The following is a 26,670-nucleotide window of genomic DNA, read 5'->3' as shown; positions in this document are numbered from 1 at the left end:
TATTTTATTGCGGTGTCTATTTAAAGAGCAATGTTCAGACAAGAAGACTTCAAAATTATTCTACCTCTTCTTGTTGTGATTTGGTTTTTATCATTAAGACTGCAAAAGCATATTTATGAATCCAAAAGTCTGATAAGTGATACACCTAGTCTCTATCGTCATGCCAAGTCAGTTTCAAAATGGAACTACCAATATATAGCCCCGAGCCTGAAAAATAAATTCATCCCGGCCTGATCCTTGAAAAATACTCCATCCAATTTTACCGTGAAATTGTGGATTAATAATTGATATTTCAAATTAATTCTATTTTCTATCCCGACCTCATATTTATTGTCGACTATAGTCATTTCCAACCCATTCACCGACAGACCTGTGAGAAGATATTATTATGCTTTCTAAATTATGAATTATGCATGTATTTCATTACTGTAATGGTTCAGGCCTCAGTTGTATGCATTCAAAGAAGTGGTAAGGAACGGTTTATAATCGGCAATAATTGATCTCTTTGAATTCCAATTTCGTTCATTCCTCGCAAAGAGGTCAAAACAATAGTATTTTCAGAATGATATCGCAATCGAAATGGATCACTGGGTATTTCTGACAACTATCAACCTGATCAAGGATTCCATATTTATTTGAAGCAAATCAGGCAAAATGAAAAGCGTAGATCGCATTATGATGAACTATAAGTTATTTTTAAATTTTTTTTTTGGAATATTCGGAAACTCTAGATTGCCATCTTATAATTATCATGGGTGATATTAATCTTGATATATTGAAAGAGGTTGACGATTGTACCACGAGACGATAAATTAAAGCAGATTAACAACGTATTCTCATTATCTTTTGTCAATACTACTGAATGTACCACCTGAGTTACAAGTCAATCTGCCTCTTCTCTTGATCACATGTTAACTAACAATAGTTCTATGATTAAGTCCTCTGGTGTCATACATAATGGTGTTAGTGACCATTCGATGAGCTATCTCGTTTGGAGATCACATCATGCTCATTCTGGTGTCAAGTATTGTACGTACAGGAAATTGAAAGATGTTGATATCAATAAGTACAAGTCTGATTTAACTCAGCAAAACCGGATTGAGGATGAGTCGGAAAAATGATATCGATAAAGCCACTGATAAATTTGAAAAGCTATTCCTAGAAGTTGTAAATACACATATGCCTCTAAGACAAAGAGGGTTCGAAAAATTCAAATTCACCATGGATAAATTAAAGTATATTTCAAGCAATAAAGAAAAGAGACATGGCTAAAACAAAGGCTATCAAAACCAAAAATGATAACTTTTGGAAAGATTATCGTGTATTAAAGAATAAAGTAACATCTCTGATCAAAAAGGCTAAGAAAGATTATTATACAGAACAACTAACCAAAGATAAAAATTCTAGTAATTCATGGAATACATTATCTTCTTTGTTACCCAAGAACATTTCTTTGTCTCAACCTCAATCTAGTCAAAGTCAAACCATGGCCAACCAATTTAATCAATATTTTTAAAATAGAGGTAATTTGTTGAACCTGGCCTCTTCGACAGAAAATGACTTAGTATGATGAAAACGTTACTATTATGGCAGTTGAACATCCATTGAAACTTTGTACTGTAAGTCAAAATGATATACTGAAAGAAGTACTACAACTGAAAAATAAGAAATCCGTGGGTTTAGACGGAATACCAATTAAAATGTCCATAAATGAACTTATACGTCCAGTCAGCTATCTTATGAATGAATCCATCGTCTAAGGCGTCTTTCCAAAGAAATGGAAAATTGCTAAAGTTATTCCGTTACACTAAAAAGGTGATCGATCAAATCCTAATAACAACCCCCACATCTGTCAGTGGACTAATTTCAGATTCCTTTAATGTAGATGACTGTATTATAGTTAAAACAAGGATCATTATTTGCCTGTAAATTAAAAATGATTGGAATATATAGGCCTAGAATGGCTACATATTTTGCAAAATATCAGAATAATGCATCTTTAAAACAACAAATTAATGTTTGTAATTACCACACAAAGGGAGTGATTATATCAATTTACACTTTCATATAAAGAGGAATGTAATATTTACAGTGACAAATATATCACAAAAACAATGGCTTCCCTCTATTTAATTAAAAAGTAGATGTCAAAAGAAGAAAGTAATGTATCTATATTTAGAAAATATATTGTCTCAAAGTACACCATTCTAGTGACAAATATTGAACACTTGAGTGCTTACCAAGTCAAGGAGATACGTGACTACTCGAGGAGAATAGCACCTACAAAGGATTCAAGAATCTGGGATCAGGATCCTGGTGAAATATCAACACTCCGGTGATCCAGCTGGTTCACAAACTGTATTCCTACAACAAAAGATTTATAACTTAAAAAAAATATTGGTATTGCCACTCTACAAGAACAGAAAATGTCAAAGTGAATTTTCAGTGGTGAAACTGAGTTCAATTACAATTTATTCACTTTTGACTTGATGACTCCTCCTTGGAACACCTGCAGCAATTAGGGATGCTCTTGAAGACTTCCTGGAAGTTGGGATGCCTGAGTCCGTAGACGATTGGGTTCACAACGCTGTTTGCCTGAATTATCATGGTGGTGTATAATGTGGAAACACTCGTACCAGGGATGATCAGATTCACCCCGGTTGGTAGGAAACTGAAGATAAAGATACAGACAACCGTGAAGAGATTCTTTGTAATCTTGATCTCCTTTCTGTTGATGGCCTTGATCATAGGTGGACGAGATACGGAAGATGGTGATGAATCCTGGCCTTGCGCTTCGTCTGAGGTTCTGTCAGCTTCATACCTGTCCCGAAAGCGCTTATTGTGCTGAAGAACATGGTACAGGATGAGAAGGTAAAATAACGTGGTTACCAACAAAACAATGACAATTGCAGCTCCTTGGATGATGCCATAGTACACCACAAGCGGGTTTGTGTCCGTTGTAAAACAAACGGCGTAGTATTCCGAATAGCCAAGGGTTCCTATGCCTAGGAGAGGGGGAATGACCATCGCAGCCGCGGAACCGATCCAGAGAATCGCCACAACTGAGGTGATTTTCTTAGCGGTATGGATACCTTGGTGGCCACGGACGGATCTCGTTATGACGTACCAACGGACAACGGCGATGGCAGCTAGAGTAAAGGCACTGCAGCATATACAGGAAGTGGTAACTCCAGCAATGGTGGCGCAGATGAAATCGGGCAAGGGATATTCATTTGTTTGGCTTAGAAGGGCCACAACGTTGAACGGGATGCAGATACACGTCATCAAATCTGCAAATGCAAGATTGACCACCAGTATGTTGGTGGTCGTACGAAGCTTTTTGGCGGCGACGACGGTAATGATGACGATGGTGTTACCAAAGAGGCCGATCAACATCAATAAAATTAAGATGGATGCAACGGTAACTCGGTGGTAATATGGTATACCTTCTAGCACTCCGCTACTCTCGGGACTGGTCCAATCTGTCCAATCTACATCCGAGTTTCTGTCTCCGTCTGTGAAGTTATCAAATTGGATCTGTTGTGTTTTTTCCATTATTTTATTGTGGTGCCTTTTTATAGAGCAATGTTTAGACAAGAATAAGACTTCAAAATTATTTTACCTCTTCTTGTTGTGATTTGGTTTTTATCATTTAGACTTGAAACGCATATTTATGAATCCAAAAGTCTGATAATTAATCTATATCCTCATGCCAAGTCAGTTTCAAAATGGAACTACCAATACAGCCCCGATCCTGAAATATGAATTTAGCCCGGTCTGATCCTTAAAAATACTAATGCATCCAATGTTACCGTGAAATTGTTGAGTAATAATTAGTATTTCAAATTAATTTCATTTTCTATTCCGACCTCATTTTTTATTGTCGACTTTACTCATTTCCAACCCATTCACCGACAGACCTGTGAGAAGATATTATGTTTTCTAAATTATGAATTATGTATTTCATTACAGTAATGGTTCAGACCGCATTTGTATGCATTCAAACAAGTGGTATAACGAACGGTTTATAATCGGCAATAATTGATCTAATTCCTTGAATTCCGACTTCGTTTATTCCTGCAAAGGTCATGTTCAAATGATATCGCAATCGAAATGGATCACTGGGTATTTCTGACAACTATCAACCTGATCAAGGATTCCATATTTATTTGTAGCAAATCGGGCAAAATGAAAAGCGTAGATCGCCTCATGATGAACTATTAGCTATTTCTAATTGCAAATTCATCTCTCAGAAAACAACGAATACGTGGGTATTATGTACCCTAATCTTTGGTTAATGAAATTTACATCAGAATGGCATTTATATGCACTGAAGACAGGGAAGAAGGGGTTGTGACAGGGTGGCTTGTATTGATGGTGATGCTGCTGGTCAGTAGCGTACCGCGTGTCACGGCATGGGGGCGCGAATAAACATTTTGAGTCACTAATAAGCCAGTTCACGGTTAGCTCATGATCAACTTTTCTCAAATGACCTTTGTGATTTTTCATTAGGATAAGCACTTTCATTTTCAAATGTAGATGTTGCGTAAGCTTTACCGGTAGAGTATTCAAATTCTAAGAACAAAAGGCATTGTATAGACCAGGTGACTAGAATAGTACATCAGGGATAAAGTTTGGAAATCTGTTTTATTGTCTGCCTTTAGCACATTTGACTATTGTTTAGGCTACTGTCAAATACCAGTGATTATGAAGGCTCTATTTCTCTTCAGCTTGGATGTGATAAAATGAATATTTTGAAAGGAATACATGAATGATCATCAAATAACAAATGCCTATGTCAGTGAATTTGAAAGCCATCTTCATGGTTTATCTCAAATGACCTTTTTCTGCTCGTGCGCAGTTTACAACCGTGAACAGGCTTATTGAGCGCGCGAAGCGCTCTCTGTAATTGACTGCGGAATCACGGGCTCAATAGCCTGCATTCTGACCTGAAAAGATACCTTTTAATGACTTTTTTTATATAGATTATTCAGACCTGAATAAAAAAAAAAGGTGCAAAGTGCAAAGTACAGCTTTTGGGGGTAATCGTGTTACGCATATCACTTGATAAACAAAGCGAGCACGAAGCGCGAGATTAATTTGACCAAAAAACGGAATGTTTTAAGCACTTATTAACATAAATGAAGAGGATACATATCTCATTGTATGCGAGCTGGAGCGAAGAAGGAAAATTCTTATCCCATCTAGGCACTGTAATCATAAACAAAAGTATCACTAATCAAATAGCTCGAAGCGCGAGTTGGAATTTCTTTTATATTCCGACATGAAAAGGGACAAATTTTAAGAACTGTTTGGAGGAATTCATGATGAGCGGATTAAATCAACATTCGAGCGCAAAGCCCAAGCTGAATTTTCGTTATCATGACCTGAAAATTGCTATTTGAAAGACTGCTTTTAGAAGAGCGCGATGTGCGAGTTGCGGTTTAATATACATACATTCATACCTAAAAAGGGAATATTTTAAAGCACTTTTTGCTGTAATGCTGAAAAAATACACTGCGTATTGTAAACGAAATATCGAAGGGTCTTTTCACACGTGAATCTTGAATCATTATTGTAATGATTATTGCTATTCGTCTTTAGATTCATCGGACCTTTCACACGCTCACTCGAAAATTCGAATTCCCGAGGGAAGGCGGTATCCGCTCTTTCACACGGTAAAACATCGTATAATTTGAATGATGATTGCTATTGTAATTGTGACTGTGATTAGCGTTCGTGGTTCCAATCATGTTCTAGTTTGGTTTCACACGTGCTTAATATTCGTCATTAGCAGTATTTTTTTATCACAGTCACAATAACAACAGCAATCCAGGGGCGGATCCAGCCTTCGCCAATAGGGGGGGGGGCGGAATTTTTTTCAGCCATATTTTCCCCGCCGCTCGAAGATGATTTTTGGTTTCTTTGAAGGGGGTAGTCATAGTCACTTCTTAGTTTTATTCTTATAAATCTACATAAATATATAATATCGTAATCATTATTTATATAATGCGAGCGCGAAGCGCGAGCTATTTTTTTTGAAATTTTATGTATTTTTCCTAAATTTTGAACATTCTGGCCAATGTTTGTTATCCTGAAAAAGATGTGTATGCAATTAAATAATTACTACGAACGCGAAGCGCGAGCAGAAATGAACCGATGGAAAAGGTACCTCTTAAAGACTGTTTGCAGTTAGACATGAAGACGTTAAATACTTTAAAAATCGAATAATGCGAGCGCGAAGCGCGAGCTGAAATTTTTTGACATTTTTACCTACAGAATGGAAATTCTTAGCACTTTTATAACTTTAACAGAATAGGTATATAACTAAACAAATGGTGCAAGCGCGAAGCGCGATCGGAAAATTTCGAGATTTAGACTTTCTGAACGAGACACTCTATTCATGTTTTGTAAATCATGAAAAGGATGAGTAATTGGGGATCTTCCTTACATTGATAATGCGAGCGCAAAGCGCGAGCAGGAAATTTTTTATATGTATATATTTTCAAGTGATCGAAAAGGTACCTGTTAAGGACTGCTTGCACTTAGCCATGAAGACGTTACATATTTCAACAATCAAATAATGCGAGCGCAAAGCGCGTACTGAAATATTTTGACATTTCTACATAAAGAATAGAAAATTTTAATCAATTTTTGTAATCGTGAACAGGATAGCTATATAACTAAACAATTCATGCGAGCGCAAAGCGCCAGCCGAAAAATCGAGGTTTAGACCTAAAAACGGGACGCTCTGTTTATGTTTTGTAAATCATGAAAAGAATGAGTAATAAGGGATCTTCCTACATTGATAATGAGAGCACAAAGCGCGAGCAAACAATTTTTGATATTGTGATCTGAAACTGGATAATGATTTAAATAGTTTAAACTATTTGATATTCCGACTGAAAAAAGAGTCAATTTCTACTTTATATTTCAAGGAAAATTGTGAGGTGGATATGGATCGCACTTAATAAAGAGCTGATATGTTCCATTATTATTACTTTGAGTTTTGACATATATAGGACCGGGACATCCTTAGGAGTTAAGACATGTCATCATATGAAAATGATGACTATCTACCTGTGATTCCTTTTGCTAAGCGCGAGATAAAACAAAAGGGACAATTTAATTTCTAAATTAATATCTTACTCATTAATGCCTAATGAGGCCACGAAATCTGATGATATTATGGCCTAAAACCTGGACATTTCAAGCACTTTTGTAATCATAAATAGGATGCATCAGTTAATATATTTTTAACCATTAATGCGAGCGCAAATCGCGAGCCGAATTTGTTGACAAACTGTCATTAAAGTGGACTTGAAGTAGTTTGTTGTATAATCAATATTGATACATACATAACTATCCAATCAAAATGGGAGCGCAGCGCTATTTGATACGTTTTGACAATCATACCTGAAAAGGGATATTTTGAAAACTTTACGGAATACAAGAAAATAATAGGTAACTGATAAATCAAAATTTGCGAGTGCGCAGCGCGAGCAGAAAATGTTAATATTCAGACCATAAAACTGACATTTTTACAGAGCACTTTTAAAAAATCAATTTGTAAATCACACAAAATAATGAAAGTTCGATTTCCGAGGTGAAATATGTTTTGTATATTGACTTCCAAACTTGATATTCAAACTCCATATTGAACAAGATATGAAAATCGCCTAACAGGCAATGCGAGCGCGAAGCGCGAGCGAAAATTTTATATAGTGACATGAAGATTCTTTTTATTTTCCAAGCCTTTCCCTCATCTTATTTTATTCACTAGCTCGTCTTCCTCCTCTTCTCTTTTCTCCTCTCTTTTCCCTCCTTTTTTTAATTTCTTTCTTTCCTTTTTTTTTTATTTTTTGCTCCGCCAATAGGGGTGGGGGGTGGGGGGTGCCCTCGCCCCCCTGGATCCGCCTATGCAATCATCATTACAATGATGATTCAAGATTCATGTGTGAAAAGGTCCTATGTGTCCTTTAGTGACTGTCAATCAAAGCACTGCATCGCAAGTACAAACTACGATGAGTGCATGGAAATTATCTACGGAAATGCTTAAAAGGTCAAGAAAGCTCCGTTCCAAAAGGTGTTTTGGAGGTCAAGTCTTTCACACGTCAAATTCGTACCGTAATATGAGTGAAACTTAATTGGAATTTACCTCCAGAGTAGAATTCAAATTCGTAATTGTGATTAGCGTTCGTGATTCTAATCATGTTCTAGTTTGGTTTCACACGTGTTAAAAAATCGTCATTATAGCCTTATTTTTCACTGGAATCATCATTCGAATTACGATTTTTTTTTCCGTGTGAAAGGGCGGGAAAACTCTGAGCCTGGGGAGAAGTATTTGTTTTATATACAACTTGAAAAACGGAATTGTTTAACCGCCATTTAATCCTCTTTGATGGGGATAATGTATCCCATATGGTACCTGGAGGAGTGAACACGTATGCCCTAATTAGCAAATAATGTTTTAATAAGATTCTGAGAATTTTTTATTTTATTTCCCTTTTCCATTTGAATTCTTTCTCCCAAAGCCTCTTTCGCTCCCTTTTCTCTCGTTTTTTCCATCCGATTGGGGAGGGGGGGGGGGCATACCACGTATACGCCACTTCTGCTGGTGGTGTTGATGATGATGATGATGATATGATGATGATGATATGATGATGATGATATGATGATATGATGATAATGATAATGATGATGATGATGATGATGGTGGTGATGATGATAATGATGATGATGATCGACGATGATGGTGGTGGTGAGATAAGGGTAGGAGGCAGAGGAGAGAAAGAAAGATCATGGAGAAAGTAGTAGATGGTCGGGGGGGGGGGGGTAATATGTTGCATGAAAAATAAAGCAATAAATGAGGGGTCCAATAAAAGCAACGAATGCATAGATATAAATGTAAGGAAGAGGTCAGCAGATAATGAAAGAGAAAGGGTCCTAGGGAGGGAGGGAGAAAGGGAGGAAGGGAAGGGGAGGGAGGGAGAAAGGGGGAGGGAGGGAGGGGGTGTATGTGTATTAATGCGTTAAAAAATTCTTCATTTTTTTATATTTTCGTCCTATATTAATAGGACATTGTATGTGTTGTATCATTATCATAATATATCAAAGAATGCTGCAAAAGCTGAGATATCGAAATGAATATTTATGAAGAATATTACTTTATAGCACTTTCCTCCTTTCCGAAAAAGTTCCTTTTCAAGATGAAGTGAATCAACTCAACATATGTGTTTTCTTTAAAATGTAAATGGCTATATATAGGGATATACATATGAAGAACTCTATTGCAAAAGGAGTTAGGTCCATTTTTTATCAAATTTGATTTTTATGTCTTATTGTATAGATTTTTAGTAGCTCTATAAGATGATACCAAAGAAAAGTTGAAATTCCTATTAAAAAGTGAACTAAAATGGCAAAGAAAAATCACTTTTTTTTCAAAAGGAGTTAGGTCCATTTCAGTTTAGTTGCAAAAGGGGTTAAGTCCACACGTAGTTTTTTTGGAAAAGAATATCTTTAAAAAATATGAAGACAGGTAGATTTCTTTTATACCCAATTTTATGTTCTCATGGTAGGGTATCGTGAAAATTCAGTTTCGCATAAGAATATTGCAATATGGGAAAATTAAAAAAACGATTTTCTTGGAGTGGACCTAACCCTTTTTGCAACTAAACTCTTGTAAAGAACTCATTTGTCAAAAGGGGTTAGGTCCATTTTTCATAAATTTTATTGTTTTCTGTCTCTAAACCTCTAAAGTTTTAGTCACTCTGATGATACCAGAGACAATTATAAATTCAAATGAAAACGTGAATGAAAGTGGCAAAGAAAAATCACTTTTTAATCAAAAGAGATTCGATTCATTTCAGTTTACTTGCAAAAGGGGTTAGGTCCACAATGATAATTTTTTTTTATAAATATTTATAAAAAAATTGAAGACAGGTAGATTTCTTTTATTCCCAATTTTATGTTCACATGATAGGGTAGTACATCTTGACAATTTAGTTTCTCATAAGAATATCGCAATAAGTGAGAATAAAAATCATGGTTTTTCTAGGAATGGTCCAAAGTGGACCTTTCAATTCAATTCTTTATTTTCCATTTCCATTCAAAACATAATACAAAGTAATATAAATTTAAAAAAAAAAAAAAAAAAAAGTAATACAAATCTGTATTTGATTACAATTTTACACACGAGCATTCTTACTTCGTAAAACAAAAAGCAGTATAATATTGAGCATAAATGGAAATGAGGGGGGTCCACTAAAAAGCAAAGCTTGTAAAGTGTGGATCCCCCTTGGAAATGAAGAAAATATAATCGACTTATTCATATATGCGTTTATATACAGGAAAGAAAAAAGAGAAGGAACAAAAAGGTCGAAATCATATTGATGTAAACATAATTACAAAACAAGTGCAAAGTTATTCACACAAAGAGGTCTTCGCTGTGAAGGATATGTTGTGCAATAGACAGAAGAAAAAGCAGAAAGAGAGAGGGAATGACAAGACATAGAAGACAAGACAAAACAAGACACAGGACAGTACAAGACATGATAACATAATAAGTAAAACAATAAAATAAAAGGAGGATAAGTCAGAATGGGGAAGGGCTGACCACAAACCAGCTCGATCTGGTGAAGTAACAAAAGATGATATAACTAGACAATATAAGATGAAAGAAAGATAAAACAATAAAAATGAAAAATGTAAGGATGATAATCAAGATAATGATGTCTTAGTTCCGTTGCGAAGAATTATAGGAATGAAGCAAGATAAGTTTGAGTTTACGTTTGAATGAATGAATGACCTAACCCCAGTTTTGCAACGGCTAAACTCTTCATATCCATATACAGGGGGCTGACCAAGTAAAAAGGAGTAAAAAGACGAAAAAATCACAATCATATGGCCATTTTTACGTTTTTGTACACAGTTTTGGAAAAAGTGGGGGGGGGGGCTGAAGCCATCAGACCCCCCCCCCCCCCCCGCTGGCGGCCCCCGCTGGCGGCCCCTGATATAGGCATGCACGTCGATCCAAACTCATCTGTATTAAATTCTAGCATGCAGATCGCTGCATGTGTAGGCCCTACATGAAGAATTATCATAATTGACATCATGATCGATGCTGGAATATTATTGATCGCTGCCTAAATTTTTGTCCTTAGGCTAATGTGGATTTCCATTAGCAAGCACAACAAGTGAGAAAAATATGATTTTGATATACCGCCATAAAATTTAATCATTATAGGCCTATATCTCTCACTTTACTGGCAACGTACATATTGCTTCGATTCATTCACCCACGCGTGATAGAGAAAATATGCGTAGTCATGACCAAAACAAAGGTAAATGTTATGCTCTCCCCAAATCGGACATGAAAGAGCAGTATCATTAACACCAAAATTACGTAACAGGAATAACGAAAGTGCGAATGGACGAACAACCTGTCGCGGGCGGTCGATCGTGATGACTGAGCCCACATCACGTGACTTGTTGTGATCGTAAATCACATGACCAATTTCAATGGCACAGGTTTTTCTCGTATATATTTATAGCCTAATGCCATACTTTTCTACCACTCACCAGGTACCAGCTGAGGCTGAGCATCGTTTTCGTGTAGTAGGAACGGGAACGAACCCAAATCAAGGTAGGTGTAAATCGACTTGCTATAATTGAATCCTATATATTTCTGTTGGGTGAAATGACTGAATGGAAGTGTGTGAAACGATCAGCAGCTGCAGCAGACGAACAACTTAATTCTTCGTGGCCCGGGACACGCCTGACCCGGTCAGATCAGGCGTGATTTGCCCCGGCCGTTGCGGTGTAATCTGTGTAGTGTGTAGCTGCTTGCTGCCTAGACAGCTGGCAGCCGTCTGTTTCGAGGAGTTTTTTAACATTTTTTTTTTTTTTTAATTTCTCCTCATACACAGACGGCTCGCTATCGTGCAGCCACCATATTTAGGGTACTTACAATGCAAAATCCCCCCGTCGGGGCTCTTCAATTTTTGTCTTTAATGAATCAAACTTTTGAAAATTAACGCGACCGAAATGCAAATTAATATTCCCTCTTGGCATTAATTGCCAAAAAACGGGGAAAATCAAGTTAAAAGGAACAAAAACAGTGACTTACCTCCGCTGTCGCGCAACTTCACTGCCCTGTTTTATCCGAACTTAATACACATAAACATATGGCCATTGAGTCCCCTGTACAGATCGCGCTAGAACTTCGGTCTCTGTATTTGGTGAGTGAAGCCAACGGAGTTCAGCTGAACAACCAACATAACAGAGACCGAAGCTTTTGGTCTACTTGCTGCCGAGACCGAGTGCTGTATGATGGGGTGACTAGCCTGGAGGCGTCTGGAGAGTAAAAATCATGGTACTATACGTACCCTCACTAGGGTACGTATAGTACCATGATTTTTACTCTCCAGACGCCTCCAGGCTAGGGGTGACTAGCCAGGCCAGGCACCCAGCACGTACCCTAGACAGCTGGCAGCCGTCTGTTTCGAGGAGTTTTTTTAGGTAAGCGTTCCATATGCACCCCCCACTAAAATTGACAATAAAAACATGGAGAAGGTTCAGAATAATATATCTAGCCATAACATATATGATGGGGGAGCTGGAGTGGAAATACATACCAAAATATGGCTTTATTCCGTCAAATATCGAGCAGGATCTAGTGCGTGTAAATTGTCCATAGACATTTTATTTATTTAGTCAGTAAAGGGTCTGTGAGTCTAGACTAGTCGAACTATCGGCTGATAATCGTTAAAATACCCCTTCCGGTATCAGCTTCTCGTCGCTAGCATAGCGGGAAGAGGTCTTGAGTGCAGATAAAATGAGGTGAGTTTGAGTCCCAACTAAGGTAAGCAACGGTAAAAAAATGATAGAAAAATCTGAGGTGAACGAACCGGAAGTCTCAACAATCTTTTGTTATTTTTGGTGAGGGGTGCATATCTTTCCGTTTTTAAACATTAAATTTTTTTTTTAATTTCTCCTCGCACACAGACGGCTCGCTATCGTGCACCCATGGGTGCATTACTGCCGCTGTGTACAGGAAAATTGAAGGCACGGCGCATGCAAAATTGCAACAAACTCCCGCAAACAGAATCAAGTCCTACGAAGCTTACCGAACGATGTGAAGTCAATTCCCCCTAATATGATGAATATCCCTCTAACAGCATCATATAAGCGTTGATTTTTCTTTTCGTTGACAAAATACGGAGCGAGCTTGCGATTTCCAAATTTTTTGTCTAATGAGCTAAAGAGGGCGCGCGATTTATCTTCATATCAAAGACCCTACAAGGGAAAGACTAGGCAAAAAAACTATTTACACGAACATGTAAATCGATGCAAAGCATTACGCGAAGTCGGCAAAGTGTCCAATCTTTTTACTGTAAAGACTTTGGTGGAACTTTAATTGACAAACGAATGGTAGCACTTGCAGGGCTTCATTCAAGATACTTAGAATTGTCTATATTTTTTGTTTAATTGTCATCGCTTTGAATATTTTCCAAAAAGTATTATTGTCAGCAAAAATAATATAAAAAGTATGTTTTTTAAGTTATTGCGTTTATTGGTGTCTCTATTTTATCAAACAATCATTGGAATTGCGCATACAGTGAATCAAGAATCTAGTTAGAAAAATACCGAAAAGCTGAATTAAGGTTGTGAATTGTATTAGCGCCACCAACGACCTTCCTTTTATTTCCGGGGAAGAGACATGCGAAGCAACTTTCCAGACCGAGGTAAGCGATTTTGCTCTTTTTTATATGCTTTTTGCATAAAAAATATTTGTAAAATTGAAAATGGAACGCTTTTCACCAGAAAAAGCCCTGGTGAGTAGCGAAATGAGGTTTGTCTAACATTATTCGCGTTATGAAGCGATGTTAACCGACAACTCTAAAATCCGTTGCGTAAACATGTTCGTAGTGCGAGGTTAGTAATACGTGTGAGTGGCTATCGTGCAGCAACCATTAGGGGGTTAACAACACAACATCCCCCCGATGGGGCTCATCGATTTTTGTCTTTATTTCATAAAAATATGTAAAAAGAACTGTACCAAAATAAAGATTATTATTCCGTTTTTGGTCTGAAATGCACCAAAACAGGAAAAATAAACTTAAAAGGAAAAAAAAACAGTGACTTACTTAGCTTCGGCTGTCGCGCAACTCTCACTTCCCTGGTTGATCCAAAATATTTATAAACATATAATGGCCATTGAGTCCCTGTACAGATCGAGCTATAACTTCAGAACTACAGTCTCTGTAATTGGTGAGTGGAGCCAACGGAGTTCAGCGGAACAACCAACATAACAGAGACCGAAGCTTTTGGTCTACCAGCACCCATACCTTCATTACCTGCCGCCATGCACAGGAAAATCAAGGCATGACGCATTCAACTCTCTCCTTTTAGCTGATCCATCTATTCCCTCCCCTTCTTTTTTTGAGATTCCTGGAGGCTGGAGTCCAGATCATGGATCACTTCCAATCAACTTCAATCAGTCATGTCCATTAGCTTGCGCGAAATTAGAAACCTTTTGACCGAGTGACAAAATCTAAAATATTTATAATCAAATTGTTCTATTTCACTTACTGAATGATAATTGATATGAAGTCTCTTTGGTGACTTTTTTTTGGACTTGACTTTTGAGTGAAGAATATTTTCCTTGCTGTTGATGTTCTTGCCCCTCTCGGAACAGCAATTTTCGACTAAGGAGGGCGTGCGATTTATATTCATATCATTATCAAAGACACTACAACATACTTACAAGGGAAAGACTAGGCACTGAAACTGTTTTACATGCAAATCGATGCAAAGCGTTATGTGAAGTCGGCGAAGTGTCCAGTCTTTTCATTGTTTAGACTTTGGTGGACCGTTTGTTGACAAACCAACAAAGGATCGCATTGCTGGTTTCGTTCAAGGCACATAGAATATTTATATTTTTTGTTAATTTGTCTTCGCTTTGATTTGAATGATTTCCAAAAAAGTGTTATCAGTAATAATAATCTATTAAAAGTATGTTTTGAAGGTATTGCATTTATTGTGTCCATATTTTATCAAACAATCATAGGAATTGCGGATACAATGAATTTAGACAGTTAGGTATTTAGTAGCGCCACCACCAGGCTTTTCTTTAATTCCATGGAAGAGACATGCCAAACCACTTTTCAGGCCGAGGTATAAAGCTATTTTGCTATTTTTTTTTAAATATCAATGCTTAAAATTTTAATATATTTATTTGTACAGCTACTCACCGGGAAGATCTTCGGAGTTACGACCTCACTTTGTTTTCAGACTAACAAACCTTCGGAATTACGAACCTCATTTCGTTTTTTTCGGACTTACGAACCTTCGGAAATACGAACCTTCGGAATATCCGAACCTTCGGAATAACGAAGCTTCGGAATTACGAATGTATGCGCATACATAACGCGCGCGAATTCTTGTACTTGCCCTTTAACATCGCACCAAATTTTGAATCATGCGCGTTAACTTCATACTCTTCATACATCACCTGTGAAACATTTTCTTATTTTAGTCCACATGCAGATATGTTCTCCTCATTGTCTCTCCTTGTTATTCTTCGTAAATTACTCATTTCATGCAATATGTTATTGTTTATTTCACATTTTTCTTCCCCTCTTTTGGCCACTATCATTATTCTAATTATGTAATTTAATATTGGTAAATAATTTGATTTGAGGGGTCCACGATTTACAAGCACAGCTTCACAGTGGACCTCTCCATTTCCAGCATGTTATTTCCAGCCACAAATATTTATTGATCCATATTAAGTTTCAAATGTATAATTAAGATGAATATATACCGGTATATATATTGCGTTACATGTATCTTTATTACATTTCAATTGTTAAAGCTGTATTTATGATGGATTTTGTCTACTGTTTTGTTGGAAATATGAAAAAATAAAACTGAAACTGAATGGCATGTAATTCAAAGTTGATCGTTGTTGACTAAAATTTTGAAGTTTAGTAGGCCTACCCTTTCAATTGATACCCATTGTTCCTATGTGCACATGAACATACTGTATGTAAGCCAAATTTCTCTTTTGATTTTCTGAAGTTTTAATACTATGTTGGCATTTCTGTAAAGATTGTTATTATTTTGATGGTAAAGTGTTTATGGATACTTTGTAAAATGTTTAATTTACTTCCAAGAAATCTTATGCTTCCATAGTGAATGATAATTGAAAAAAAATATATATTTATCCTGAAAACTTTTATTCACCTGCATGTCATTGAAGTACAGTATACTTTATGTACGTAGTAGATTCAATATGCAGTGACATCAGCATTATAAAGATTTAAGCACATTTTATCATCAGTAACTTATCAGATTTAGGGCATTTTCACCACAGATGGACACAGAGGCAAAAAAATCTAGTTGATATTCATGGCGAAGGCTTTATGTTTTTTAATAAAACAAGACCTGAAGTTTCTGAGACAAATTTTTTTTCCTACTCTGGCAGCCATTTTTTATTTCAAAATGGCTGCCAAAGTATGGATACAAATTAGTGTTGAAAATAGTATATTGATACATATTTTGTTTTGACAGATTTTTAAAGAACAGGTTTGATCATGATGTTTTCGCCTGTGATTTAGCTTGCTATTATAACTCTTTTTAAAATCCCACAAAAAGAAACACAAGTAATTCATTCATCTGATAAAAAAACATTGATGAAGTATGTGATATGGTATGTAATGTCAGTTACTGAAAACATGAACTTTTTTTCTCATTTCCTGGAAAAGAGGATATATTATATGAAACTTGGTAGATTTCCTCTCTAGGTAACACCCTCCCTTCTACACCAAAATTAAAGATTACCAATTAACAATCAAGCCAAAGGGGACCATTAAATATATTTAATGTCAGTTACCGATATGTAATGTCAGTTACCATGATAAAACGTTAGTTACCAATATTGAAATGCAAATATGTGGTCAATTTTATGGTGAAGAAATATTGTATACTTGTTATTTAAGTCTTTCACTTTAAAAGTCACACCAGAAGGAGCTTGCTTTTGACTTTAAAAGGTATAGTTCACAAGGAATACTATATGAAATTATGAAGGAAGTTGCATTCCCATCGTGCAAAGAAAATTACTATGAAATTGTTTTGTACATTCACTTCCCAAGTACCTAATTGTTTGTATCAGACAATTTTTTGTTTGGTTTTCGGGGGGGGGGGGGGGGGGGGTAGGGGGTACTTTTCCCAACCTATTGCCTAAATCTGCAACATTTTTTAAGCTTAACATTGTGATGAAGGGGATTTCCAGGGTCCCTTTTTTAGTTTCTAGGATTCTTTTGAGCATTGCCTCGCTAGAAGTAAATTCCTAGTTTTTATACAGGTCTGTTAATAGTAGTGTGGGTGTGTGATACAATTTTGTTTTTGGTTTACAAGTATAGATGAAAAGTGAAATTTGACAGTTCTGATCTATGTTGCATGGATCTACTAAAACTGTTTTTTTTTTCTAATTTACAAATAGTTCAGTTTCAGTTTAGAAGCTGGAGTTTATTTTTTGTTGACAGCTTAAAAAAGAAATTAGCAAAGAAAATGATTAAACAAATTATGAAGAGAATTGAAATCCGACAGATATGAACAAGCATTGCTTGCACTGACCAGAATAGAAATCAATTAAAACTACATGTACATGGCTGCATGAGTACCAATAAAATTATGCCTTTGAAAATCATATAGCACTGGTAAATGTTAATGTGTATTGTCAGTTACCGACAAGTAATGATAAAAATGTTCAAATCAAAGAAAGGAATTAAGAAAAAGAAAAAGTTTTTTCATTGAAATGTTCCTAGAAACTCGGGTATACTTCCACATCAAGCTCACTTTCATGTGAAGCCCTGCACAGAAGATACAATGCAATGATTCCACACATTTGACTTCCATGTGTTATCTCTATGGCAAACTAAGTGTAATGTCAGTTACCGTAATGTCAGTTACCAGCATGGTTGTGGAAAAATTATCATAGCCCCCAAAAGACAAAAACAAATTGTTTAATATTTTGACACATCTTAACCTAGTAACAGAGGTATATTTACATATTCAAATTATTACTCTATCTACTCAGGGACATGAGATATTTCAATTTCAATGAGCACCCTGAAATTGCATGTCCTTTTGCGTAATGTCAGTTACCAACACATTTTTGCTTGCTGATGCATAAAAAAATGTGGTATGTAATATGTTGTTGTCAGGAGCGGATCCAGGATTTTTCCAAAGGGGGGGGGGCACATTTTCCCAAGTAAAAATTTGACAAGCAAAAGAGAGAGAAAAAAGGTTTTAACCAAAAATTAAGGGGATTTCGTCCACGAAAAAATTTGACAAGCAAAAAAAAAAGGTCTTCACTTTCAAAGGGGGGGGGGCACACTTCTGTTTTTAACGGCATTTCTACATTACAAATTTTAATTGTGCTTCTCCAAAGGGGGGGGGGGGCACAGGCAGTGGTTGTTGTTATACAGTGCGTATCAAAAAAAAGTTTACACTTAAAAAACATCCTGTAGAATTATACATTTGTAATATCCTGAAGATTTTTCCACATTTTAACATTGGTATAGATCCATTTATGCAAATGGCGATATAACTGTCGAAAAATGTTTCCGCTTGAGTGAGCACCACTTACTTTTGAAAAGTTAGTGAAAAATGATTTGCGCAGAAATTTGAAATAGTTATGCAAAGAAAAGTAGACCTTAATCATAAAGAACACGTGGAATTTAGCTAGAAAAATTAATTTGAAGATCTCTTTACCTTTTTAAACTTGTTTCCTTGCCCAAAACACTTCGAAGAGTGCATTGTGCCCCACCCCACTCCCCCACACACCGAGGCCATCGTGACGATATTTGCTTTACACTGAGCTGTGATTTACATGAAAAGGCTTAGGCTTGATTTTCATTTGTTAATCATTGTCAAGCTTGGGAAAAGTGTGGAGAAACGAGAATTAAATGAAATGCAAACCGACTTTTAATGATAAAAACTTAGTGAAAAAATGCTGGAGATGTCTGATATAAACTTTTGTTCAGATTCAGTTATGTCCTCAGATCCAGCTGGCACAAAAAGGGTAAAGGTTGTGCTTACTAAGTGTTGAAATTTCAATTTGGGTGGCAAAATTGTTACAAAATGCTTTAATGTATCTGCTTTATTTCAATGGACTAAAATTGCAAGGGAAATGTATGATAAATGTTTCTCCTGAAGGGTAAGTTTGATTTTGCCCTTTCCCCTTTACTCAGCGTGAAAACGAGCTTTTCTGCGCAAACAGATTTTTGCGAGCTTTACAAAAATGGACAGTGCTCACTCAAGTGTAATATTCTGTCAAAATTTTTACTTTCATTGGATAGATGAGACCCAAACCTAAGATTATATGTGAAAAAATTACCCACATGTTGTATATTTTTTAATTCCCAGGGCTTTTTCAAAGTTTAAACTTTTTTTTGATACGCACTGTAGTGTTTGGAGGTGTGTTGGAGGGAATTTGACTTCATGTACTTGAAAGGTTCCAATCTTGTATGCTGGTTTACAAAGTAAAGAAAAATAAAGTAATTAATAGAATTGACATTATTGAGTTGATATCGGATTTCATCAAATCTAAAATGATGTATAGACCATCGAAAGGACATAGATCTTTATGAAATGAAACTGATAGTATGTTATTTAGCCAGGTTTCTTTTTTTAATTGTATTTCTAAAGTACTTGAATTACACTTTTATGCTCTTACAAAGAAATTATCTGAAAGGTAATGGATTTTATTTCTTGTACAATTTCTTAACTTTCTTCTTGGACTGCAAAAATTAATGACAAATAAAAAAAGAAACATAAAAAGTGGGATTGTCTAACTGGAAGAGAAACTGAAATCATTTTATCTCTTTCTTTTTCTGCAGCATAAAATATGAGAAGGAGAGTACAGAGATTTCTTGTGAGCCTCTCTAAACCTGTTTTTATAGTAATCTAGTGGGAAACAGAGCTTAGTCAAGATGGAGGAAGATGCCCCTCTTATTGCGGCTGTGCGTACCCCTCGGAAGTTACCGTTTATTCAGCGCCTTTCTTACGGTGTCGGCCACGTCCTGAATGACCTCTGTGCTTCCATGTGGTTCAGCTACTTGCTTGTCTACTTCCACAAAGTTCTTGGATTCTCGTGAGTGACGATTCATTGAAATACAAAATTTGTATCTGATGCAATGAAGAATTATAATAAAACTTGAAAGTGGCTCCTTATAAAGCACACAGGTCCACATTTCATTGCTCATGGTGCGTCAAGAAAGTAAATATATATGTACACTTGAACACTAATTGAAATAGCATATTATGATGATGTGTTCCTGTTTTCTTGGATACAACACATACATGTAATTTGTGATTGATCGTTCATTTTTGTATGTTTAACTTTTAAAAGAAAATATCTACTTTTATGTATGTAGGTCACAGTGAAATTCACAAATTCAAAGGGTAATTAGAAAAAAAACATTTTGTATTGAAATGTCTACCGGTAATTAATAACTTTTAAAATGCACACACATGTATGTATGGTTATGAGATTTTCAGGGAACCCCTCCAATCCCAAACTGGAGAGCCTTTTATGTAATGCAGTTTCTTTTAAAAATCAGTTCGCATTTTAGTTTCATTTGCGACTTGATTTCATATTACAGAATGATGTTTGTGTATTTGGCCTCCTAGTACTATTAAAAAAATTATGGTCTTTTCTGTTTTGTTTTGTGAGAACAGGAACTCAATGGCTGGTGCTCTGCTGTTGCTAGGTCAGATAAGCGATGGTATTTGCACACCTCTGATCGGCTACGAATCTGATCATACAAAGTCCGGGATCTGTAACTATGGACGGAGGAAATCATGGCATTTGATAGGTGGGTGAGAAAACTTGTCAAAAATGGGAGCTGCATGCTTTCATTTCCAATTCTAACACCTCATCATAGGTGTAGACATTACAATGCAGAAGGTACATGTAGGAAAGTTGCTACGAAAAGGCGCTGAGTTCCTTTATAGCAAACTCCTGCTAAAAGACGTGACACAAACTTTTAACAAGGTATCTAAATAAAAATATTCCTGAAAATGTAATGCCCTGGTGGTAACTCAAGAACTGGTGTCAGATGGTTCTTCTGTGAGTAACGATGTTCTGATGAGATTTTGGGTTCGCAAGTTGAAAAGTCACAAAGGTCATTTCTTCTTTAAGAAGGTGTATACGAGAATGAATCCCTTAGAACCCTTGTGTAACAGGAAAATCAAAGTATAAGATCTATGAAAGTTTGCGAAAGATCAGAGAAGCAATAAGAAAATTATTTGAATCACTTTTATGTGATTGAGATACTCCCGTTGACAATGTGGCCAAGATTTGTGACGTCACATGAGTACAATTCTCCTTGCATAATGAAAATATTCCCCAAAACAGTTTTTTTGCTCATTCAAAAGATAGTACAAACTCTTTGGTCATTTTTATGAAACCTTACACATTCTCCCATGAAAAAACAACAACTGCTGTGTGCTTGATCTGTGGATAGACTTGATATATGTGACACTTTAAAGGCCCTGTCACATTGTTCTGTGCAAGCCTTGCAGGTAATTGCACGCAACTCACCCGCAACAAAGTTTTGAGCATGTTCAATACTACGTGCAAATGCGTGCTTCTGGGGGCAGGTATGTGTGTGTGAGAAGTGTGCAGGATTCTGTCAATGCTGGCGACCTGCGTGTAGCAAAAATAGTTACCCGCAAGTCAAAAGCAAGGCATGCATGGAACGATGTGACAGGGCCTTAACTGAAGTACAGTACAGTATAAACAAAATTAATCAGGAAGTTGTACAAGTGTGACATTACAAATCTTGGCTGCATTACTGTTAGATGGATATCCACATCACTAGTTATCTCAACTTTCAAGTGATCATAACCTTCTTATTATTCCTTCGATTTTTCTCAAACTTTCATCAATTGATTTGTTTCTTTGATTTTTTTTCTTCACACAAGTTATTTGTTCCCATGGTTTCATTCTCCTTTAAGGTGTTGATAATTTTTGATCTAGTAATGGCAGAGGTAGTTGAGAATCCATCTAGTGTATGTTTTGATGTATTATGAAATGATGAAATGTATTAAAACATTATGCAGTTAATTGCCCCCTTTTTAAAATGAATAATCCCCACATTTTTATCAATGATATCATTTTTTTTTAACAACAGGCACCCTTTGCGTGATCGGCAGCTTCACTTTCATATACCAGCCTGTCTTCGGTGGAGAGGATGCGGAGGACTGGGCGAGGTTCATCTACTACGCCCCATTCGTTGTCATCTTCCAGTTTGGTTGGGCTGCGACCCAAATCTCTCACCTCTCCCTCATCCCGGAGATGACTGCTGAGGACGGCGAGAGGGTCGAGCTCAATGCTATCAGGTATCTAATGACAGAAATTAACCTTGGTTTTCTCTATTATGTCATATCTTATGACAATTTTATCAATTTCATATATTTTTTCACAGAGCACATACAATGACCGTACATAATTTGATGGTTGTTTGATATTTAAAGAACAATAATAGAGCGTCGTGGCCCAGTGGATTTGTGTCCGGACTTTGAAACGGAGGGTCGTGGGTTGGAATCCCAGCCATGGCGTAATTTCCTTCAGCAAGGAATTCATCCACAGTGTGCTGCACTCGACCCTGGCGGGTGTTTCATAAAGCTGTTCGTAAGTTAAGAGCGACTTTAAGAACGACTGGTGATCCTTTCTTACGCGCGTAACCATCGCTAATGAATATACCATTTACCACAATAAAGGATCACCAGTCGTTCTTAAAGTCGCTCTTAACTTACGAACAGCTTTATGAAACGGCCCCCAGGTGAGGTAAATGGGTACCGGCTGGAAGCGTGCACCTGAATAGGTAGCCTAGCTTAGCTGGGTAATAATAATAGCAGGTCCCGCTGGGAAAACAGTTTTCGGAACTGAAGTGGCTACCCTCGGTAAATATACCGTTATTGTTATTATTATTATAATAATCAAATGTGACTAGATGTAATGATCACAAATGAAATCAAACAGACCAGGGCCTCATTTCATAAAAAGTTGCTATGGTAGCAACTCTTGCTGGAATGTCAACTACCATGATAACAGAAGAAATTCTGCCTCCTGATTGGCTCTTCCAGTGAAAGGTGATGTTCCAGCAAAAAATGCTATCGTAGCAACTTTTTATGAAATTGGGGCCTGAAAGAAAAAATGTGAAGACAACCAATTGTAGTTTTGAATATAGAGACAATTGAAAATATAGTCTCAATAGGAGACCATTTTCTATATTGGTAATGTACGTTTTTCTTTTGCTTTTGTTAATTTATTGCAAAAAGTTCAGCAGATAATACCAATATGTTTTATAGTGCAATAAAATCAACAAGGCCAACTGAAAATCTTGCATCTCTGAATGTAAATAGGCGCAAAGAGCTTACAGTAGAGTGGGTAGCATGTCTTAGATTACGCAAAGTAGAATCAGATCAAAGGAACAGGTATCAGAAGTTAATCTTCTTACAACGCCATTACATCATATTATTATTTTTTACAGATATGCTTTTACAGTGATGTCTAGTATATTTGTATACCTCGTCACATACCTGCTTCTGCAGTTAGATGACAAAGATGATGTTAGCAATACACAATCTTCTCTCGACCCAGATGATATTCCCCAGTTCAGGGTAAGATATTTGATTTGATATTTTCTTAATCATCAATCTCATCGTATTTAATTCATTATCAACAACAGCTGGGGGGTTTTACTTATTAAGACTCTTTAACCCTAAAAGGACTGGGCTATCTGAGATGTATTGAGGACCTTCTGATCTTGGGCGCCGTTCCCGCGATTGCGCTGAAATTTGGCATGCACATTCTCTACCACATAAACTACAAGCTTGTATGAAAAAATATTCTGAAAGTAATTTTTTTTTCATTTATTATGAATAAAAAATATGCAAATTTATTCATGAAAAACATTTGCATATTTAACACCCAATTTCACTTCAAATTTACTTCTTTTTTTGCAGATGTCATCTTTGTAATCTAATTCAAAGGTTTCCAAATTGCAAAAGCCAATCTTTTCCTTATGTATTTCTTTGTTTTTAGAATTTCTTATGTATTTCTCTGTTTTTTCACATTTTGTTTTTCATTGCTTTTTTCATTGGAAATTATTACAGACCATTTAACAACCAAATTAATTAAGCAGACCAATTATAAGGAAAAAGAATCACCATTTTATGAATTTCATCTCCCATAGACTTTGTACACAAAGTATAAAAATGAGCCATTTTCGGCATGACATTGTCTCATACAAAGTCACGTGATGTTGTGATGCTATACACGTTTGTCGCGAATTTGATCTAAAAAGTTGTGCGAGAGAAAAAAGTCATAAAACTTTGCGGCGCTATCTATTTGCGTTTCGGAAATATTGTGCGAAGCATCGAGGGGGGGTGATCATGCCCCCCCCCCCCAGTCCTTTTAGTGTTAAGGTGACATTTGCTCCTGGCTTTATTTCATCTGAGATGTAGGGTTAGAGTTGGGTTAGGGTTGCAATAGGGGTTTATGTTAGGCTTAGGGTCAGGTTTATGGTAGGGTATGGTGTTCAATCCAGACTTGAAGACAGTCCTGCGATTATTGTGTGGAATGTAGCAGAGCAAGTGTCAGGAATTCCATTTTACATTTGACTCGTGTTACAAAATGGAAGAGTTAATAAATCTGATCATCTGGACTTACTGTTTGTAACAGAGAGGACAGTTTCATGTCCTATCCGGAACGCTTCTTCATCTCGTCTGAACTGGCGGGAAATTGTCGTTGCGGCGATGCACAGCAGATGTTATTGTCTTTGAGACATCAAGGAATTTTCTGGATAACTGGGTTGTAAATCCGAGAGAGGTTGTGTCGAGAAAGAGTTGGATAAAAAGAGAAGAGGGAAAGTTGGACCATGAAATAATGGTTGGAGGATAATGCTTTGTTGGAGGGGTCTGATGAAAGCATGTGTGTTAGCTTGAGCTTGACCTCCTGTGTATGAATTCATTTCTTATGAAGTAATTGTATGATAAATTGATTAATTAATTCATTATATCTTATTGTTTCTATACCATGCCTTTATTATTACATTACATTTTAGTATTCTACCTTTACAGAATTCTTTATTTTATAAGCTCAATTTCTTTTCATTTCTGTATTTGATTTTTTTTTAAATCTGTAAATAGCGGGGCCACATGGGAGAACAATATGAATTTGGTGGATTCACAATATAGTGCGCCAACTATTGGTTGCAGCAGATAGGCCGAAATTTGCAATGCCTCATGGGAAAAAGTGGACATCTACTGAGCGCACTAGTGCATTATGCTGTGCTGACCGATGCGGCTCGACAGGTTTGCATAAAATTATGCTGTTTACCCTGGTCTAGGAGGTGAGAGAGGAATTTCTCTGTAGCTTTCTTTTGGAAATTTAGGTTGTTTTTGGTGAGAATTCTTCCGCCGCTTATCATATGATTTCATTTTTTAAGCATCTTTACACTAGCACAGTATGCGCTGGCTGCGCCTAGCCTGCGCGTGATGTCGACCCAAAAGTTAGAAATTGGCCTGTCCGCTGCCAACCAGTAGATGGCGCACAGTGAGTCCACCGAATTGATCGGGCTGCCCATATTTTCAAGCTGCAGCAGTAGAGGAGCTCACCCCCACCTTGCCCTCCCCCCTTCCCCGATGGAATTTTGTTTTTACTTGAAATCTATAACTAATATTTTATGGCACATCAGAGCAATAACCATTATGATTTGTATCATGTGTCATTACTCGTACAATACAATAAGAAGTAAAAATGACACCTAATCCATAAATACTTAAGAGCATATTGTTCACACCAATTATATCGCAACAAGTTCCTATACTTTATTTTCTTTTAAGTAGCTATTAGCAGATCACATGCATTCGATTAAATGTTATTAGAGTCCATAAAAGTATTTTGCCATACAAGGCCATTCAATGTACATTGTTAATATAGGCCTACGTAGTTCAAGTTACTGTATTTGTTTGATTTAAAGATATCAATGTGTAATAAGCTATTTTAAAACTGTAATCTAAGGAAGATAAATCCACATAAAAGAACATCAAATATGATATTCATTAAAAGGTCATATGCTAAAATGTAAAGCACATGATGTTCTAGTTTTAACAGATAATTTGGAAAAAAATTGTCTCCTTCAGTATTTTATGACTGGTACTTCAGACTTTACTCTTTGCTATGTTAGGGTCACATGTGGGTTTTAGTTTTATGTGTTTGCATATTGCTTTAGTATTTACTAAACAACAATGGAAAATCTTTATAAAAAAGGCTGTAACCTGTGTTATCATGATGTATTACATTTATAGGCATCTACAGTGTATATATTCTATAAATTTGCCTTATACATTTACTTAAAGGACAAGTCCACCCCAACAAAAAAATTGATTTGAATAAAAAGAGAAAAATCCAACGAGTATAACACTGAAAATTTCATCAAAATCGGATGTAAAATAAGAAAGTTATGACATTTTAAAGTTTAGCTTAATTTCACATAATAGTTATGTGCACATCACGGTCGGTATGCAAATGAGGGAACTGACGACATCACTTACTCACTTTTTCTTTTGTATTTTATTATAAGAAATATG

General features: G+C 36.3%; 2 protein-coding genes across 3 annotated transcripts in view; one reads left to right on the top strand and one right to left on the bottom strand.

Moving 5' to 3' along the window:
- Positions 1 to 2,475: 2,475 nt before the first annotated feature.
- Positions 2,476 to 3,555, bottom strand: LOC129261863 (rhodopsin, GQ-coupled-like). The gene has a single exon (XM_054899893.2). It carries the CDS (start codon positions 3,553 to 3,555, stop codon positions 2,476 to 2,478), a length of 1,080 nt encoding a protein of 359 aa, XP_054755868.2.
- A 7,826-nt stretch (positions 3,556 to 11,381) lies between these two features.
- Positions 11,382 to 26,670, top strand: part of LOC129262484 (major facilitator superfamily domain-containing protein 12-like) — a 32,310-nt gene continuing 17,021 nt past the window's right edge. The window contains exons 1-5 of one of the 2 annotated variants that reach the window (XM_064099727.1): positions 11,382 to 11,644; positions 19,908 to 20,161; positions 20,749 to 20,885; positions 22,206 to 22,413; positions 23,568 to 23,697. In XM_064099727.1, the coding sequence (XP_063955797.1) occupies positions 20,001 to 20,161; positions 20,749 to 20,885; positions 22,206 to 22,413; positions 23,568 to 23,697 (636 nt within the window). In that variant the 5' untranslated portion in view covers positions 11,382 to 11,644; positions 19,908 to 20,000. The remainder of the gene's footprint in view (positions 11,645 to 19,907; positions 20,162 to 20,748; positions 20,886 to 22,205; positions 22,414 to 23,567; positions 23,698 to 26,670) is intronic. The other variant, XM_064099726.1, reaches the window with a different exon arrangement.

The sequence above is a fragment of the Lytechinus pictus genome, chromosome 5 (assembly GCF_037042905.1).
Source record: "Lytechinus pictus isolate F3 Inbred chromosome 5, Lp3.0, whole genome shotgun sequence".
In the NCBI taxonomy this organism is placed as follows: Eukaryota; Metazoa; Echinodermata; class Echinoidea; order Temnopleuroida; family Toxopneustidae; genus Lytechinus; species Lytechinus pictus.
The sequence above is the reverse complement of the archived record's forward strand: the minus strand, read 5'-3'. Positions and strand labels throughout refer to the sequence as shown.

Coding starts and splice junctions, on each gene's coding strand:
- LOC129261863 (XM_054899893.2), bottom strand. CDS start 3,555: ATGGAAAAAACACAACAGATCCAATTTGATAACTTCACAGACGGAGAC.